The following is a 20,574-nucleotide window of genomic DNA, read 5'->3' on the forward strand; positions in this document are numbered from 1 at the left end:
GCCCTCGTGCAATTTTGTCCTTTCGTGCAATTTTGTATGCTCGTTTAATTTGACAGCTACCCATTTTTATATAGCTTGATACCACCATATTTATCGAGTTTAATGCAAGTTAGAAAAATATGCTTGTTGTACAAAAAAAAACTTTTTACTAAGATACAATACTAATTAAATAAGTTTTTATAACTGTAATACTGACATTCTAAATGTTTATTCGTTTTTAATTGCGTTACTTTTAAGTTATTGCAATTTTGCAACTATGCTAACAAACAGTTAAATAGTTTACATAAGGGTTGATTATATTAATTCAATCTTCAGACCACACTCTGAAGTATTTTGACTTGTGGTCTGATGATCGAATTAGCATTATCAACCCTTGTGTGTATTTATTAACGTTAGCTTGTCTCACGGCGTTCGAAATTCCAGGCTTCTGCTCTGCTGACTTTCGCCGATGTTTTTCTTGATTGTATTAACGAGCGTGTCAGCTGTCTTGCATAGTGGACAATGTATTGACAATGGATAATGTGAGTACCGAAGATTATATTTACTAATTATAATCAAAGATAGCGTTATAAAATACATAAAATTTTTCTTCAATTATTTAAATTTATTGTTTAAACTTATAGTTTACAAATATTTCTAACTTAAATTTTAAAAAAATTTAGATCATTTTCTATTATTCTTTTTCATGTTGGTGAAAATAATTTCACAAATAGTTCTAACTTAAATTTTAAAAATATTTAGATCATTTTCTATTATTATTTGTTTTTTATGTTGATATAACTTGTAACTTAACACGATCAAAAACATTGAATAGAAGAAAAATTATTTTAAACCTGTATTTTTTATAATTGTTTGGACAACTTTATTATTTGCTTATTGTTCATCTATTTTATAAATTGAGATTGCTTTTGTGTCAATTTGAAATGATACTTCTAAAAAATTAAACACACATTTAGGTATAAGTTCGATGATCCTGCTTTTAAAATGCCTTGGAGTTTGTTCGATGCTTTTTAACGAAAGTAACAATTGATTTTGTTTAATACAAAGCTTTTGTTTAAATTTGGTATTGGATCTTTCCACTACCTTTTTAATACCGGTTTCAAAATAAACTACCCATATTTTCTTTATTTTACGTTTACTTTGGTAAGACTTTTGTTTTTGAAATTAAAACATAATATATATCTCAAATAGCAGTTTTAAAAATACTAGGAACTTCTAAGGTGTGTCTTCTTTAAGCTTGTTTAAATTATTATTATAAAAGTTTTTTTTGATTAACAAATTTGAAATATTTCTTTAAATAATCATAAATTTTAGTATCAATACTAACAAATTATTTTTGAAAGCAAAATAACATGAATGAGTTAATTTAGTACCAATTTCAAAAAAATTTAAAAAAATAATTTAAATATCAATGTCGTTTTAGATTAGATGAATTGACATGTTTAGTTTTTGTAAAATAAAAAAATCAAAGCCGCAAAATTAAAAACAACAAATATTTTAAATTACGTATTATATGCTAAAAAATGTGCTAGAATCTGTTTACATAGAACTCAGGAATTAATTATCAAAAAGAAGATAAATTTTTGTCATGGATAATTTTTTTTTAAATATATAAAATATTGATAATATTTTCAACTAAGTAATAAGAATAAAAGCTACAATGTATAGTTTAGATATAAATCATATACTACTTCAAAGTTTGATTTTACAAACAAACAGACTCTTAATATAAACAGACTTAGTTATAAACTTTTAATGCCATCAAAACCAAGTTTGATTATTTGTAAAGATTACACAAGCAGATTTATTAAAATAAGTAAGAATACCTGTTCAAACATCGTTTTATGTTGAAACTAGTTTTCTTAATATTTTACTGGGGTTGTACCAGAAACCACTCTAAACAGCGTCCCTGACTTAAAATATAAACGTATCTTTTTATAAAATATCAATTTTGATGTCAATAACCAAAAAGTCCCTAACAAGATTAGAAATAACAATAACGAGTGTCTATATCTTAATTTTAAATTGTTACACGAAATCAATAAATTTTTAAAAAAATCTATTATACAAATAAATAACTAAGACACATGAGGGTTACTATTTACTAATTTTGTAGTAATTTAAACTAACAGGGTTATCTTTAGTTTTATGATAGTAAACAAAAATAATCTTTTCGGCTTTATTTTGAGAATAAAACATTTGCAAAAATTTTAAAATTACTGACTAAGGTATTCAATTTATTTATTTTTAGTTTGTTATGTCTAACAAACTTAACAAAAAATTTTTAAAACAACTACTTTTTTTATTAAACAGTTTTTATAAATGGAACGTAATTATTCAACAACTAAATATTTTTGTTAATTTAAATTAAGTACTTCAATCTCAGTTTTTTTATATTGATAAACATGACTTTTAGAATTTAAATTTTAAACTATGTGTGATTCTAATCAAAACAAAAGTAATGTGGTTGTTAAACGTGTTTCTTGTGATGTTTGCAAGAAAAATTTCACAACTAAATCCTACCTGAAAATTCACAAAAGAATACATACTGGAGAAAAGTCATACAAATGTGAAATTTGTCATAAAAGTTTTACTCAAAAAAGTGATTTAACGAGACACATACTGGTACATAGTAAAATAAAAGACTTTCAATGTCATGTTTGTGGAAAGTATTTTTCTGTGAAAAATAACTTAAAAAGACACTTAGTTATTCAAACTAAAGATAAGAAATTTAAATGTGATTTGTGTGACAAAAGTTTTACACAAAAATGTAGTGTAAAGAAACATATGTTAGTTCATACTGGAATAAAAGAACATCAGTGTGAAGTCTGTCAATGGAAGTTTTCACTAAATGGTAATTTGAAACAACATATGTTGACTCATACTAAAATAAAAGATCATGAATGTGATATTTGCAAGAAAAAGTTCAGTAAGAAAAGTGATTTAGTCGGACACTTTAGAATTCACTTAGGAGAAAAACCCTATGGATGTGCGGAATGCGGAAAATGGTTTACTCATCCTTCTGGTAGAAGTCAGCATATACGTATTTGTCATAAGGACCTAAGTAAGAAACAACAATCAGAACTAAAGTGTAAAATACAAAGAAGTATTGTTCATGACTACCTTAAGTCAATATCTGAATACAATTCTAAGTATTCTTAACTGTTCTTAGCAGCTAGTTTGCGGTTTATAAAATCTTTGAATACAGTTTGTAGTCTATTGTTTTGTACACTATTGTTTACAGATTTTCATAAGCCTAAAATATTAAAAAAAATTAAAAACTTTAAAAGTTTGTTATTTTTTATTTTTTGTAACATTTTTTGTTATAGAAGTTTATAAATTTACAAAGCTATGAAGTGTCCTAAATAGAATTTTTTTATATATTTTATTTTTTTGTTGGTGTTGAATGTTTTTTCTTTTAAATTAATAATACTTTTTTGTAAATTATGATATTTTTTTTGGTGTGAGTATACGAACTCATCATAAGGAGTTAAATAAAAAACAGCAATCGAAACTGAAGTGCAAAATTCAAACAAAAATTGTTTATGATTATCTTACAACAATGTTTGAACACAAATCTAAATATCTTTAATTTAAGCGGTTTGTTTTTCGTCTAATGAAATAATGGAAGAAAACAGTTTTTTAAGTGATGTATTAATGAGTATCAAAATATATATACCATTATACTGATCTATAATGATATACTTTTGTGTGTAAATTTATATATTCATTTGTAGTTTCATATCCTAAAAAAATATTTGAATCGTATTAAATCATAAATTTATATATTTGTTGTTATTTTTACAATTAAATTTAAAAGGTACGTAAGCACTAGTGACAGTAATTTTTATTTTTATAATAAATTTAATTCTTATTTATTATTTTTGGTTAAGTTATTTAAATTTATATATTTTAAAATTAATAAAAAATTACTAAGAAGTTAAGTTAATTTTTAGTAACAAATAAAACTAAAAGATAGATATTTTTAAAACACTATTTACAAAACTTACGAGAGTAATTCATTACTAGTTTTTCGTTAGATTATTGTACTTATAAGAACTTATAAAACTAATAAAGTAATAATTAATCAAAATGTTATTATTGAATATAACAAGGAAAATTTTCTTGCTTAAATTAAAATGCTTAAACAATTCATACTTAAAAAATGTATTATCTTAGTTTTAGAATATAAGTAAGTTAATAGTGTCGATCAACTTCTTTTTGCTTTAGGTTATTGCGCACAAAATTTTCCAATTGAAATATTTTTTTAACGATTTTACTTAATGTTTTCATATCTTTAATCAAATGTTTTAAAATGATGAAGCACTACTTTTTATAATTTATTTATTAAAATAATTATTAAATGATTTAAATATCTTCGATAATGCTTGATTATTACAATTATAATGAGTTTCTATAAAATGTTATAATTAATCAATTAGTATAAATGTATAAAAAAAGCATTCAGCTCTTTTAGCTTGGAAATATTGTTAGTGTTTATTAGATTTTGGCCAAAACATATAAGTTTAAAACAAAACAAAAAACTATTTAAGTTATCGTTAGTAAATAGATACTATCTAGCATATAATAAAAATAAAAATCTTTAGCAATATTAAGTTTAAGTGATGTGCAAATAAGTAACAATTCATAATTTTTTTTTGTGAAATATTAATATTTTTTATTACTTGTAATCAGTAATTTATACCAGGAGCTAAACAAAACTTTATTAACATTTTTCTTCAAAAACAACGAGTAAATAAACTAATTAAGTGATAAATGAGAATATAAATAACTATAAAGTATTCAACAAATGAAACTTAAATAAACTTAAAGGAAACAAAATAGTTAGTTAAACCAATTAGAGAACTTTAAATACATTTTTTTAATTTTGATAAACCTTCTAACTTGACAAGGTCAAAAAAATATTGCGAAAAAAAAATAATTTGAATGTAGGTATTATAAATTTTTTGCTAAATGATTATTATTTATTTAATTTTCGGCTATTCTGAATTTTTTAGTAGCGTTTGTCTTAACTTTAAAATTTACTTTTTAAAATTTTAACACATATTTAGGCAAAAAAAATCAATCCTAATTTTAAATTACTTGGAAGCTTGTCCGATTTAGCTTTATTTATAGAAGCAGTTTAATTTGTATACTATATAAATTTTACTTAATTCTGGTATTAGGCCTTTTAACTGCACTTTTAATACTGATTTCAAAACAAATATAATTCTCAGAGTAATTCATTGTACGTTTATTTTGTTAAGACTTTTATTTTTTTTCTCAAACACACGTGACATATCTCCAATATATGGTAGTTTAAAAACTATCTTGAACTTATCAGGTCTATATACCTCAGTATTGTTTAGGTTATTGCCATGTATAATTCAATTTAACTACCAAACTTGAAATTTTTCATTGAAAAAATTATAAGTCTTAAAATATATACTGACAAATTAGATTTAAAACCTGAAATAAAATGAAATAATTTAAGTTTAATACCAGTTTTAAATTTTTTTTTAAATATAACTGTTTTTATTAATGTCTTTTTGAGTAGCTGAACTGACCTAGTCAGTCTTTTAAATAAAATTAAGATCACAAAAACTAAGAACATTATATATTTAAAAGAATTTTAATAATTTAATTTTTTTTTTTTAAATTTCAATACTTTGACCTTTTTATGACATCATAATTAAGTTCAAAGATTTGTATAGACTATAGAAGTGAATTTACTAATAAAAGTGAGAATACTTGATTAAACATCGTTTTCGTTAATTTTTTTTTTATCATACTTTTACAGGGATCGCTTTAAAAACCAATCTAAACACGCCTTTCTTCAATATAAACATATATTTTTCATAAATGATCAATTTTCCGCAAAACTTTTATTCGGTTCCGAACATTCAGTTTAAGATTTTTTTTGATGTGCTGTAAGGAAAACATCTTTTGAAAGTCCCATTAATATTAATAAAGACAATTGTCTTTATTTTATTCTAAAATTTAACACAATATTAGTCAAAATTTTTAAACATCTGTTATACTAGTTAATAACTAAGACACTTGAAGGTTATATCCGTTCATAGTTTACCTTTTTGCTTGAACTACGTTAGCACAATTTTGTATAATCATTTTACACTAAATAGAACTTTTTTAAACCTAATGATCAAGTGTTTTATGTGGTAGCTTTTATTTAAAGCAGACAAAAGTCTTATTTAAACTAAAATTTTTAAAGTATTTTTTAAATTTCAAAAAGGTGAAATAAAACAAACTTCGTTGTTCAAAAAATATTTAATTCAGTAAAAATCATTTATATGTGCACTAATTGTAAAGAAAAATGTAATATAAAAAATGTTAAGCTTCTATGTTATAGCAACTAAATGTAAGTAAAAAATTAAAACGATTATTCATTAAATTGCTTACATTTTTTTTCTAACATTGTAGAGTTTTACGAATTCTTAAGAGAACTAAAAACTAAAAAGCAAATAAATGTAAGTGATAAATTAAAACGATTTTTTATTATATTGCTTACAGTTTTTTTCTTACATTGTAGAGTTTTACGAATTCTTTAGAGAAATAAAAAGTAAAGTTTCTAGCCTGTTTAGAGTATGAGTATACATTTTTAGAAGAATAAATTAAAATTTATTAACTTGTATAAAAGCATAACTTTACGTTTTAAATTTTTACATGTTTAAAGCTTTGTTTTAAATACGTCTTAGTTAATTAGTATATTTGTAACATTTAAAACCTAATTTACTAATCTTAATATTAGCTTTATAAATATTAGTGTCTAATTAAATTGTTTTAAATATATTAATAAAAGTATTATTTCTTTCATTCTAAGTTTTATTGATCAAATATCATCAAAAAAAATGCATGTTATTTATTTTGTAGTAATTACTAATGTTTTATTCAATTCTTGATAAAAAACAAGTATAAAAAAACACAGTCAGTTATAAGGTAGTATTTTAGTAATACTTTAAGTAAAAACTACAATTAAATATTTATTATTTAAAATAATTGGTTAAACTAAACTAGTAAATAATCGCTTGTGACTATAACATTGTAAAATTAAATAGCTTTATTTTTACGATTGACTTAAGATATGCAGCAGCTTAAAAAAAATAAATAAACGAATCTAATAGTTTTTAAGTATTTTTCAGCACTTAGTGCTACAATTAAACAACACGTTCTTTTATAACAAACTTTATTATTTCACATGTTTTATTGTTTAAGTTAAAAAAGTTAACAAAACTTTAATTAGTTAAGGTATAGCTATGCATGGTAATAATTAAAGTAAAAAGGATGTACAAAAATAAAGTTTTACTTGTGATGTTTTAAAATAAACATTCATAAGAAAATCCAGTTAGTCACAATTTATATTGAAAACAAAAAAAATTATTTCTTAAGATAACAACCGAACAGATATACTTGTAGTATTTTATTAGTCGTGTTATTTTGTTAAGATAAAGTTTTGATTTTCATACGTTTTAGTTTTTTAAAAATTTAAATGTGTACATTGTTTGCACATTTTAAGTTTTATGTACAGGTACTTATATTTTATATTAAGTTATATTTTATATTGGTTACTAAACTAAATTTATTGTCATAGAAAAATTAATATCTCCTTCATAAATATACTTTAGCACTTATATAAAATAAAAATAAAAATTCATTTTGAATTATTAATAAATTTGTTAACTACAACTAGTATTTTGACTAAAAAAAATTCCTTATATTGAGAAATTAAGAATTGAATAAGTTATCAATAAATACTATTCTATTTTATTTATAGATTCTTGTTTTATAGAAAGAGTAAGATAAATCAAAATACATTTAATATATCATTTTTCTCACTACACAGTTATACAATTATTTAAATTCAGCATTGTGCATTTATGTAATACACTACTGTGACCACATCTTGGCATAAGAACTATTTTACTGTCCACACTAAGTTAAATAAAGTAAAATATTTGTTCCTTCATATTTATAGTAACTACTCATAATCAAAATATCTAGTCATAACATTATTTAATGTTATTAATGTTAAGATCCAAAAAAAGTGTAGTTTTTCAAAACTAAAACCACTTATTTAACTGTTAAAAATTAAATTTACCAGTGTCTTTGCAAAGTTTTTATTTTCCCTTTAAAAATTTCTGATTACTTGATATCACTCTATATATTTGTGTCCTTCTTGTCATTTTTATATATACTTAAGAAGGTCTGATAATTTAGGAGAAACTGTGTCAGTTAAAGTAATAATCGTTGAATAAAATTTTAATAATTAAGCTCATAAGTGTTTAGCACTCTAATTCATACAGTTTTAGAAATAGTGGGTTTTTTAACAAAATTTATAATTTAAAGTGTAATTGTAGCATATATTAGAAAATAACAAGATGTTTTCAAAAAATGATTTCAAACTTACACGTTCATATACAGTAACATCTCGCTTGTTTACGCACATTGTGTCCACAGAAAAAAATGCGTAAAGATACGAGAGATCGTAAAGATACGAGAAGTACCAAATAAACTTACTATAATAGCTGCTTTTTGATATTGCTTCTAGTTTAAAGCAGACTGGGGACTTTCACACGTTTAACAATTTCTTTACTTTATTTAAAAATATGAAGACAGAAAATTAAACTATACATATGTTAAGAAAAAAAGGATTAAAATTTATATAAAATAATAATACTTGTAGAAAAAGTTTACTTGTTTTAATAACAAGTAGGTTTTATCTTTAACTTTTTTAAATTTGATTTATTTGATAGTTAATATTTATATCCTATTCTACTTAGAAAATTCAATTTATAATTAAGCACTCGTAACGATTAATAAATGGTCTGGTGTTTATATTAAAATTTGTTTTTATAGCCTATTACAACAATATTCTGTGGTAGATTTCTCCTTTTGAAAAAAAGTACATAAAATATAGAAAAATGTTTAGGATAAGATATAGAAAACTTAAAAAAAAGATATAGAGAGGAGAATTAGATTTAAAAATATATTTTAAATTAAAAATAAAGAATATACCTAGTTTGTGCAAAAGTTTTTATATTTTGAATTCTAAAATGCGTAACTAAACAAGAGTGCGTAAAGATGCGAGAGGTTACTGTAATAAGAAATTGTTTAATTTAGTTAAGTGAACAAGTTTGTAAAAAATTAAAATACTTTCATGAATCATAGAACAAGGAAAAAATCAGCAAGTGTTGTTTAATAAATAAAACGTGTTGTTTTTTCATGCATTTATCTATTGGTTACAAAATTACTAGATAATTAGATTAATCTTTATGTTGAAAATATCATAAACTAAAAGCTAAGATTAAATATGTACCCTTGTTAAACATTGAATATTCACCAGCAATTCTTACTTGAAGGTTTTGTTTACTAACTATGGACAATAATGGACGTGCTAGAAGTAATTTAAGTGATTAAGTATAAATTGTGATGTTTGCAATAAAAGTTTCAAATATAAATCACAGCTTACAATTCATCAAAAAGCTCATACGGAAGATAAACCATACAAATGTGAAAATTGTAGTAAACATTTTGCTAGGAAAAGCAACTTGAAAAATCACATGTTGATACATAGTGGTATAAAAGATTTCCAATGTTCAATTTGTAGTAAACGTTTTGCTTTAAAAAGCAGTTTAACAAGGCACATGTTGGTGCATAGTGGTAAGAAAGACTTTCAGTGTGATCTTTGTAGCAAAAGATTTACTCAAAAGTCTACTTTAACTTGTCATATGTTAGTACATAGTGGAAAGAAAGAATTTCAATGTATAGTTTGTTTGAAAGAATTTGCATTTAAACATGCATTAAAACAGCACATGGTTACTCATACTAAAGAAAGAGCATTCAATTGTGATGTATGTGACAAACGTTTTACAAGTATAGGTAGTGTAAAGACACACATGTTAGTTCATACTGGAATAAAAGATTTTCAATGTGAAGTTTGTAGAAAGAATTTTGCACTAAAAAGTATTTTAAAACGTCATATGGTGACACATACTAAAGTAAAAGATCATGAGTGTGATATTTGCAAGAAGAAGTTTTCACAGAAAATTCATTTAGTTGAACACTTTAGAATTCACTTAGGAGAAAAACCTTATGGATGTGCAGAATGTGGAGAATGGTTTACTCAAGCTTCTAATCGTAATACGCATATAAAAACTCACCATAAGGATTATGGTTCAGATTGTTGTACTCTACCACTTCAGTTCAGATTGTTGTACTCTACTTAAGTGTAAAATTCATAGAACAATTGTTTATGACTATCTTAAGTCAACATCTGAAAACAATTCTAAATATCTTTGATGTTAGCGGTTTGTTTTTTATTAAATAAATAGATTTAGAATAATAAGATTACATATTAAATTATGTATAAATGAGTATCAAAAAAACTTTATACTAATCTATAATTACTTATTTTTGTGTATATTTTAATATGTTTAATGTCATATTTGCGTACTCTAAAAATATAACTAGAATCTATTGAAGTTATTATTTCCTTTATTCGTTGTTTACTTTATAAATATAATTGAAAGGTTTGTACGCTTCAGAGGTAGTTATTATTACTTTTATAAAACTTTATATTTTCTTAATTATTTTATTGTTCGTTTACTTATTTGAGTTTATATTTGTTTGACAATAAAATGAATTTGATAACAAATTTAGTTTTTTTTTTTAATCAAATAAAGATAAAAATAATTGAATTAAAAAACACTAATTAAAACTAAAGAGAATAATTTTTAAATAGTTTCTCAGTTAATCATAATCATTAATCAGCTATCATAAGTGTAATAAGTATTACAACTACTTAAGAATAAATACAAATAACTTGAAATAATTATAGTTAAGAAGTTTGCTGCTTTACTTAACGATAATTATTGAGTTTTATAACTATAAATTTGAATTTTGATTAAGTTAAAATTTTTCTAATAATAATTTATTTTACGTAATATTGAAAAAATAATTAGTGTAATTTTTTTTGATAGTTACTCGAACAATACAACTTTATTATGTAAAACTTATTTATAAAGAAATTACACATGATAGCTTTAATTTAGATAATTAACAACTATTTTATATGCTAGGTAAAAAATTTATATTTTAAACTAAAAAAGAATTTAACATTTAGCCCAAATTTTTTTATGTTCTAAAAAAAAATTATATTAAAAAAATTGTTTTATGGTAGCATTACACTATCTTTTAAATGTTATACCAATTAACAAGGTGTTTTACTTAAACTTTATTTTAAACTAAAACTAGACCTGAAAACGTATATTTTCAAAAACTGGGAAGAAATTTGGAATATCTCGAATAAAATTCTGAAAAATCAGTTGCAACCCTGTTTGTGTTCGTTTATATTTTACCTTTTTTCTTTGAACTACGTTAGCAAAAAACTATATAAACATTTTATACTAAAGAGAAATTTAAGTAAAAAAAAGCGTTATAAAAGTAAGTTGAATGACAACTTAACAAACCAGTAACATTTTTTAATAAGTATATGGTTGACAAAAAGACCTCTTGATCTTCTAATCATACAACATATGCTTATATCAACTATCTACAGCTAAAACATTAATTTTTTACAGTTAAAAATTAAATTTTTAAGCTTATAAAAATAACTGTATAGTCTATTGTAAGTAATCATCGTATATTACAACGCTATTATTTTAAAATAAACTATACATAAATTTTATTTTTATTTAAAAAGCGATCTTTTATCTTTAAGTACAACACAAACTGGTTTGCTTTCCTCAAAAATACATTAAAGGAAAAAAAAAATTATAAAAGAACTTTAGTCATACTTATAACGTGGCATAAGTTTAAAAACTGTACAAATTAAAGTGCTAAATACATAAGACCTTAAATATTAAAGTTTTGATCAAAAATTTTTACTTTAGCTTGTTACTTAATAGCTCTGAAGATTCTTTAGGAGAAACAGTGGTAGCTAAAGTAACAATTATTGAATAATAACTTAATTTCTCAAAGTTACTAAACGCAGATTAGGGAAACATAATAAAGATTAAAAGATACAGCATAACTGTGTTAAATTTATAACACCATAAATTTAATTTTATAATTAAGAGAACTGCGAAATTTTCTGAAAAAAAAATTGCAACTTAATATGATATTGAATGTTTTTGAAATAATTCAGCTGTTTTTTGACATATTTGTATAGTTAAATTTTTTTTGTAATAACTAAGGTGTTTAGTTTATTTAAACATATTTAGATGGTGGTTTATTATGCCCTACTTGAATCTTGAAATTTTTAATGTCCTGACTAAACGACAACAATCTCTAAAAGTTAGAAAAATTTAAATTTTGATTAATTTTGTAATGAAGTAAAAATGAAATTTGTTTGCTTTCTAACCTATTTGGCAGTTGTATTCACACTTGAGTTGTAACAATAATAAAAAAAGTTGTCAGCAATAAATAAGTGCTTCCTGTCCAGTTTATTATCTCACATCTTAAAAAATTGTGCAAATATTAGTCTGCCTACGTCAGAGTACAATAAAAAAATAATTTAGACAAAATGAAATAAAAAAAGTTTGAAAAAAATAAAAATTTACTAATAATTAAAATTAAATTTTTATATATTGCTTATTTAAGAATTTAAAAGTTATCATTTTTCAATATGTGTGTCGTAGTACAAATATTTATAGAAAGTAAATAAATGCAATTTTTTTGATGAACTAAATTGTAGTTGTTAAAACAGCTTTAATCTTATAAAACAAAATGTTTTTAAGTAAATTTGAGAATTATAATTATTTCTCTGCAACTTGATATAAACTTAGGGTTTAGCAGTAAAATAAACTCAAAAATGTAAGTTTTGTTAATAGTAACTTCATCTGAAATAAATTTTTATGTACACAACTTTTGCTATATATTATTGTTTATTGTATATTATAGTTTTTTAGCTTAAAACATTTCAAATGATTTTGACCTAGTCTTGTCAAAATTAATCAACAAGTAACCAATAAATAATATTACAAAAAAATCTGTTACTAAAAACCAGTTTTAGTAAGTTGTTAACCAAATTTTTATTATATGTTTTGGTTTTAAGAAAACAAATAGAGAGATCTCATTTGAGGCATTGCTTAAATAAAAATGTATTTAATAGTAATAAGCATTGTTTTCGGAAGTGCGGGAAGTGGAGTTACCCGTAATACAGGTTTTGTGCATGCTTTTTAATTTTTGTAGCTATAATTTAATATAACTTAGCTTGATTAAAATGCATCTTAACTTAAGCCCGCTTACTACTATTAAATAAATGTTTATTTAAGCAATGCCTACTTTGAAAATCAACTAGAAGAAAATAGAAAGCTACACATTTTTTTTCTTTTTTACTATTATCATTTGTGTTGGTGTTTGATTTTTAAACTTAACTAAAATTTAAACTTTGCCAAAAGTTTAAATTTAGTATTATATTTTTACTTGTTTTGTTTTTAGGTATAAAAAGTTGTTTTCACTATAAGTTTTTATATAAAGCATTTGAGGGGATTTTAAATTTTAATAGCGACTAAAAGCAGAAGATTGTTTAAATTTTCAATAATTACGTCACGATTAAAATAAGCTACACCAAATTCAACTAAATTTTAAGCTCACTTCATTAATTACAGTTTTGCTTAAGCAAAGTTTACTCTGTAAATTAACTAGAAGAAAAAAGAAAGCTACATACAGCTTTTATTGTTATTATTATTGTTGTTATATTGATTTTAAAACTTGGCTAAAGTTTAAACTTCACCTAAAACTCAGTCTTAACATTAAAATTCGATTTGTTTAGTTTCTTAAGTAAAAACTATAAGTAAAAATTTAGTTTTATCCTAATTCAATTGTTTAAATGCTATTTTCCATGACTGTCACATATCTTTTTTAAATTTATTTAAGCACTGACGAGGTCTTTGACCGAAACTTAGTTTGTAAAAAAAATTTTTGAAAAAATAAATCAAATCAAATTTTTATTTCATAAATCAATGAAATATTTATTTACTACCATTTTACAATCAGATACATTGTTTTGGTTTGTTTTTAGCTTTAATTTGTGAAGTTTAACAAACTTAATTAAAACTTTTCACACCTACCAATTCTTTATTAAATAATTTTTTCTATTGAAAGTTATCATTAAACAATTAGTTTGTTTTATTTTGAATAAAGTTTATTAATCTTAGTTATTTTATACACTATTGAACATATTTTGTTTTTTTTAATATATTTTTTAGCACTTAAGTTTGATTGATGTGTGATTCTGGTCAAAACAAAAGTAATATGCATGTTGAAAGTGTTTCTTGTGATTTTTGCAAGAAGACTTGTTTGAAAGTTCATAAAAGAATTCATACTGGAGAAAAGCCATATAAATGTGATGTTTGTGACAAGAAATTTATCATTAAAGGTAGCTTAACAAGTCATAAGCTAGTGCATAGTGGTAAAAAAGACTTCCAATGTTATGTTTGTCATAAGAAGTTTGCTCATAAGTCTAATTTGAAATCACATTTAGTTACTCACACCAAAGATAAACTTTTTAAATGTGATATATGTGACAAAGGTTTTGCTCAAAAAAGTCATGAAAAACACACATGTTAGTTCATAATGGAATAAAAGAACATCAGTGTGAAGTTTGCGAAAAAAAGTTTTCTCGAAAAGGTGATTTGAAAAAACACATGTTGACTCATACTAAATTAAAAGCTTATGAATGTGATATTTGCAAGAACAAATTCAGTCATAAAAGCCATTTAGTAACACACTTTAGAATTCATTTAGGAGAAAAGCCTTATGGTTGTGCAAAATGCGGAACATGGTTTACTGACAGTTCTCATCGTTGTAAGCATATACGAACTTGTCATAAGGAACTAAGTAAAGAACAACAATCAAAGCTGAAATGTAAAATACAAAAAACTATTGTTTATGACTACCTTAACACAATAGCTGAATACAATTCAAAGTATAGAAATCAAGTCGAAACAATTGCATAACTCTATTGATGTATAATTTAAAATCATATAATTTATAATGTTACACTAATTTATAATGCTCTAGTTTGTTTTACTATTTGACTTGTTAGAGGTGTTTATTTATGTAAAAGCTCACTTTTTAAAATATAAAATATAGACTTTTAACACTTATAAGTCTGTATATAAATTAATGTTGAATAGAGAGTTTCAATATAAAGGCATATAAGTTGTATAATCTGTTGTTGTATAAGGTATAATAAACTTTAAAAACAGTAACAGTTTTTAATATTAAATTTGCTGATTAAATGTAATCTTCTGCAACTAGAAAAATGGATTTGATTTGAAGGAAAGTTAGTTTTATGATATATTAAAATATACCACTAAGTTTTTGATTAACTGAAAGATAACTTTTTTAAATTAAAAAGCTTAACGACTTTTAGAATGTTCATAATCGTTTGTTTGGTAACTGCTAATGAAATGTAATGAATTTCATTAAACTTAAACGTTATGAAATGTTTTTTTTTTTTAAATGTGTGTTGGACTCAGTGAAATCAACAAAAAAGTTTTGGCTAGTTTTATTGCTGACCATGCTGAACTAATCAATTAATTTAAAGTTATATTGCTTTATCTTTTAAAGTTTTATTTACATTTTTGCTGTTGTTTTAGGTTATGTATTTTACATTTGAGTTTATTAACTAGGCATTTATTTACGTAACATGGTGATTTTTACGATGTATTTATATTTTAAATAAAAAATATTTATAAAGTAGCGGTCAAAAGTCTTATTAAAACTAACTTCTAAAATCATCAAAAAATAAGTGAAATAAACAATATGTTAATGTTCAAAAAATATTTTAATTGAGATAAAAGCCATATAAATGCATTTATTGTCAAAATAATGTCATATATAAATTTTAAGCTCCTATATTGTAACAACTAAATGTAAACAAATAATTAATTTAATCTTTCAATATATTGCTTACAACTTTTACTGCACTGGAGAGTTTAGAAATTATTTAAAAAAAACATTAGTGAAGTCTATCCAGTTTAGTATAAGAGCATAAACATGTAGTCAACTAAATTATAATTTAATAACTTGTATTTAAGATAATTTTACAAATTAAAAATCAACACGTCTAAAAATTCCTTATAAAATATGTCTTAGTATATAAGAATGTAGCATATTTGTGTCCATATAAGTGTACTAATTGTGAAAAAAATTGTTGCATACAATTTTTAAACTTTTGTATTGTAGCAACTAAATGTTAAAAAAGGTGAACGATTTTTCAACAATTTGCATACAATTTCTTATTCTATATAGAGTTTAAAAAAGTAATTAAAAAAAAGCTTAATCATTTTTTTATCCAGTTTAGAATATAAGTATATAAACTAATTTTAATAATTTTATAAGAATGTAAATTGTATATATTATAGTTATATTATTTTAACGAATTAAAATTTATTTAATAAAAATTTGTTAAAAGCATTTTTCTGTGATATTAAAATTGGTATTAATAACTTTTTGTAATATTTTAAAACGAAAACTACTATTTGAATCTTTAAAAAATAACTATTTTGCAGAACTAAATAGTATTTATAATGTAAATCTAAGAAGTGTATATTAAACTAGTGTTTAATAAAGGTAAATATATTTTTAAAAAAATCCTATATAGATCACTTTTAATTAACTAATCTTTAGTGAAATCGAAATATACAGATTTACATTTAACTTAAACTTCATTGTATATGAGTTTTAATTCAAATTTTTTGTTTAACTTTGGGTTATAAAAACTATAAACATTTGTTAATTTAATGCAAAAAGTATATTGTTTATTTATACAGCGCTACCTTTTTCATTAAGACAGTTTTTTTTAAATGAATACTTAGATTATTTAGTGAGTAAGACAAATAAATTGCTTCTTTCAATAATAGTAGACAGACTCAATGATGAATGTTGTGGTAAAATAATTTCGAAAAAAGTTTTTGACAACTTAGTCTATTTCTTAAAAAAGGCTTAATTTTAAATACAACATTTCACCTTTATTTAAGTATTGCTCAGTTATAACCCGCGTAAAAATTAATGAACTATAGTTAGTATTTTATTATTAACAAATATACATTTTACTTTTAATATATAATTTTGAAATCTTTTAAACTGAACTCATAGCTTTATACGGGTATTGCTCAGCTACAACACGCGCACAAATTCACCACGATCAAATCTGATATGTCAACCTGATTTATGATATTTGTGACAAAAGTTTTAGTACAAAAAGCAATGTGAAAAGTCACATATTAGTTTATACTAAAATAAAAGAACATCAGTGTGAAGTTTGGGAGAAGAAGTTTTTTCAAAAAAAAAAAATTAAAACAACATTAGGTGACTCATACTAAACTAAAACTTTATGAATATGACATTTACATGAAGAAGTTTTCTCAGAACGGAGATTTAGTTTCAACACTTTAGAATTCATTTAAAAAAAAACATTTGGTTGTGCAGAACCATTTGGTTGTGGTTCATTGTTTGTACTATTCGAGATAATCATGTACGTACTTGTCATAGACAAATATGTAAAGAAACCGTCAGAACTGAAGTGTAGAATTCAAACAATCATTGTTCATGACCATTTTAAAACAACTCCTGAATACAATTCTATTTATTATTAGCAGTCTGTTTTGAAATTAAGATTAACGGTGAACTTAATTAGTTCTTTTTTATAAATAATTTTAATTATTACTATTTATATACACACCAGTTTTTGAGGCTCTAAAAATAACAAACAAAAGTAGAGCCTCAAAAACTAGTGTGTATATAAATAGTAATAATTAAAATTATTTATAAAAAAGAACTAGTTAAGTTTACCGCTAATCTTAATTTCACAACAGACTGCTAATAATAAATAGAATTAGTGAGTCCGGTACATCACTAAAAATAACAAACAAAAGTAGTGATGTACCGGACTCACTATCCGGGTCCGGGTCCGGCCGGGTATTGCCATTTTTGTCTGATATCCGGATCCGGCCGGATTCTGATTTGAAAAAAAAGTCCGGATCCGGGTCCGGCCGGATCCTAACAGAGATCCGGCTGGACCCGGATCTAGTTAGTAAAAAAGAGCATAATGAAAAGTATTTTTTCAAAAACAAACCCTGTGTAATTTAAAAAGAGTCATTTGCGTCAGTAAAAATTAAACACCTACCGTGATTGGCTCATTTTGTACACGTGACTAATTTACATTTGTTTACATTAAAACTATGAAATAAACATTTCAGTAATGCAACTCTTTACATATGTTGTAAATTTAAAAACTTTGGAATGAATACTTGCAGTATTTACTGTTTAAAATTGAGCTCAAAAAATATTTAGAGTTAATAAGGTTGAATGTACGAGCCAATGAGAATCATATGACAAAATGTTTCAAACTAAATACTGATGCAACAAAACATCAGAACATGACAGGCAGATAATATGTAAGCAGTTAGTTAGTTTGGTGTGCAACTTGAAGCAACAAAATATCTTGAACTTTTTTGTGAATGCTTAAGTAAGTAGTGTTTTGTTTTAAAAGTGAATATTTCAACTGGTGTTTAACTGTTTAAATATTTAAGCCAGGTTTGTAGTTAATAGTTTATTAAAATTTTTACAGTTTCTTGTTTACTAAAAGATTTATTTAGTTTTTAGTTTATTGTTTTAAGTATTTTGTTATAGATTTAAAAAGCTACTAGTTTTTAAAGTGTTACTAAAGTAACTAATAATTTTGTATATGCTAGTATTTCTTGTTGTGTTTTATATAAAAGATTCATAACTCAAAACTGTCGTGTCTGATTATAAAAAGTAGTCTCAGTTAGAATTTAGTATTTATTAAATATTAATTATATAAGGTAGGATTTAATTATGATGGGTAGTACTAATAAGTTAATGTACCAGAATCAGTCCACAACTTTACTACTAAATTTTCAATCTTTGCTAGCTGTTCTACTGACTATTAGATTAAAGTAATTTTCTCAGTTTTTAAAAAACCTCATTCTGACTCAGGCTAGTTTATACTCACTCTAGCTAATTTTATTGACTTTAACAGTGGAAACCCTGCTAGTTTGAAAATTTTTAGGAATTTTAGAAAATTTCGGACTGCCTCGGGCTAGTTTAGATTTTTATAAAAACTCAGGCAAGCTTTCATTTAGATTTTGAATGAGTTTGAGCTTATCCAGTTTTAAATATTTTATAATTTTGTAGTGCATTTTATTCAAGAAATTGATTTTAGATATTTAATTGTAAATAACACCTAAATTTCTAAACTTTGTGGCTAGCTGTTCTACTTATTATTAAATTAAAGTTCTTTTTTTAAAAACCTCATTCTGATTCAGGCTAGTTTATACTAGTGATCTACCGGACTCACTATCCGGGTCCAGCCGGATATTGCTATTTTTGTCTGATATCCGGATCCGGCCGGATTATAATTTGAAAAAAAGGTCCGGATCCGGTTCCGGCCGGATTCTAAATTGAAAAAAAGTCCGGATCCGGTTCCGGCCAGACTCTAATTTGAAAAAAAAGTTCGGATCCGGTTCCGGCCGGATTCTAATTTGAATAAAAATTCCGAATCCGGGTCCGGTACATCACTAGTTATTTTACATGATGAAGCTTATTAAATATTAAAAATATTCTTTTTAGCTATGAGTATATAAGTGTTTTATTGTTATATCTATTTTCAGAAAATTATACAAAAAAAAATTATCCTAAATATACGTAAACTATTAAGACTGCTATTTTGTATATATTAGATATTATTTATTTTAAACTGTTAAAATTTGAAAAATTAGGAATTTTTCAAAAACATTTTTTTACAACATAAAAATTAAAGTTTAAAAAGGGAATCAAACATTTTTTTGTCATATTTTAAAACAAAACAACAATTTTATTTATTTATAATATTAAATTATTGTGAATAACTTTATAACTTTTATAATGTAAATTTAAGAACCGTTTGTTTTGTTAATTCATTTAAGTGATAAACTTCAAAAAAGTCTTATCATTAATTTTTTTGATCCATTTTGAAGTGAATAATTAATTATTAGCAACTTAAATGGATAGAATATTCTTTTTAAGAAACAGCATTAAAAACGAATTATAACCGAATTAGCATATACTGAAACTTAATTACAAAAAAGTTTTAGTTGACATTTTTGGTAGTACATAGGGCTATATAAACTATAGTTTTTTGTTAGTTTAATGCAAAAATATTTTATTAATATATATAGCGTTAGTCTTTCGGTTATTGCAAAGTTTAGTAGTTTAAAAATCTGATCGCATTGGACAGTGAGTGTTTGAAATAATTTGCTTATTTTAACAATAGCAAACAGTCCTCATGATGAATTTTGTAGTGAAATAATTTAAGAAAAACTTTTTAAGTTGACAAATTTTTAGGCTTTCAAATTTTTGAAATCTTGCAATTATAAGTTAAGCTATTTTAAAATTTATGTTGATTTTATTTTCCTTTCGAGTATTTTTTTAACCGTAGTATATTTTAACTGATAAAAATTAAATTTTACTGAAGTTTAAAGTTAGCCTCAATGTTTAAACTAATTGTTTTTAAATACTAATAAAAAACATTGTTTCCCATAGTTG

General features: G+C 23.6%; 1 protein-coding gene across 1 annotated transcript; it reads left to right on the forward strand.

The window, feature by feature from the left end:
- Window positions 1-9,403: 9,403 nt before the first annotated feature.
- On the forward strand, window positions 9,404-10,244 carry LOC145839310 (uncharacterized). Its single transcript, XM_082946904.1, has 2 exons — window positions 9,404-9,418; window positions 9,483-10,244. Exons 1-2 carry the CDS (start codon window positions 9,404-9,406, stop codon window positions 10,242-10,244), a joined length of 777 nt encoding a protein of 258 aa, XP_082803030.1.
- Window positions 10,245-20,574: the final 10,330 nt, after the last annotated feature.

The sequence above is a fragment of the Thalia democratica genome, chromosome 6, assembly GCF_965202585.1.
Source record: "Thalia democratica chromosome 6, ktThaDemo2.hap1.1, whole genome shotgun sequence".
In the NCBI taxonomy this organism is placed as follows: domain Eukaryota; kingdom Metazoa; phylum Chordata; class Thaliacea; order Salpida; family Salpidae; genus Thalia; species Thalia democratica.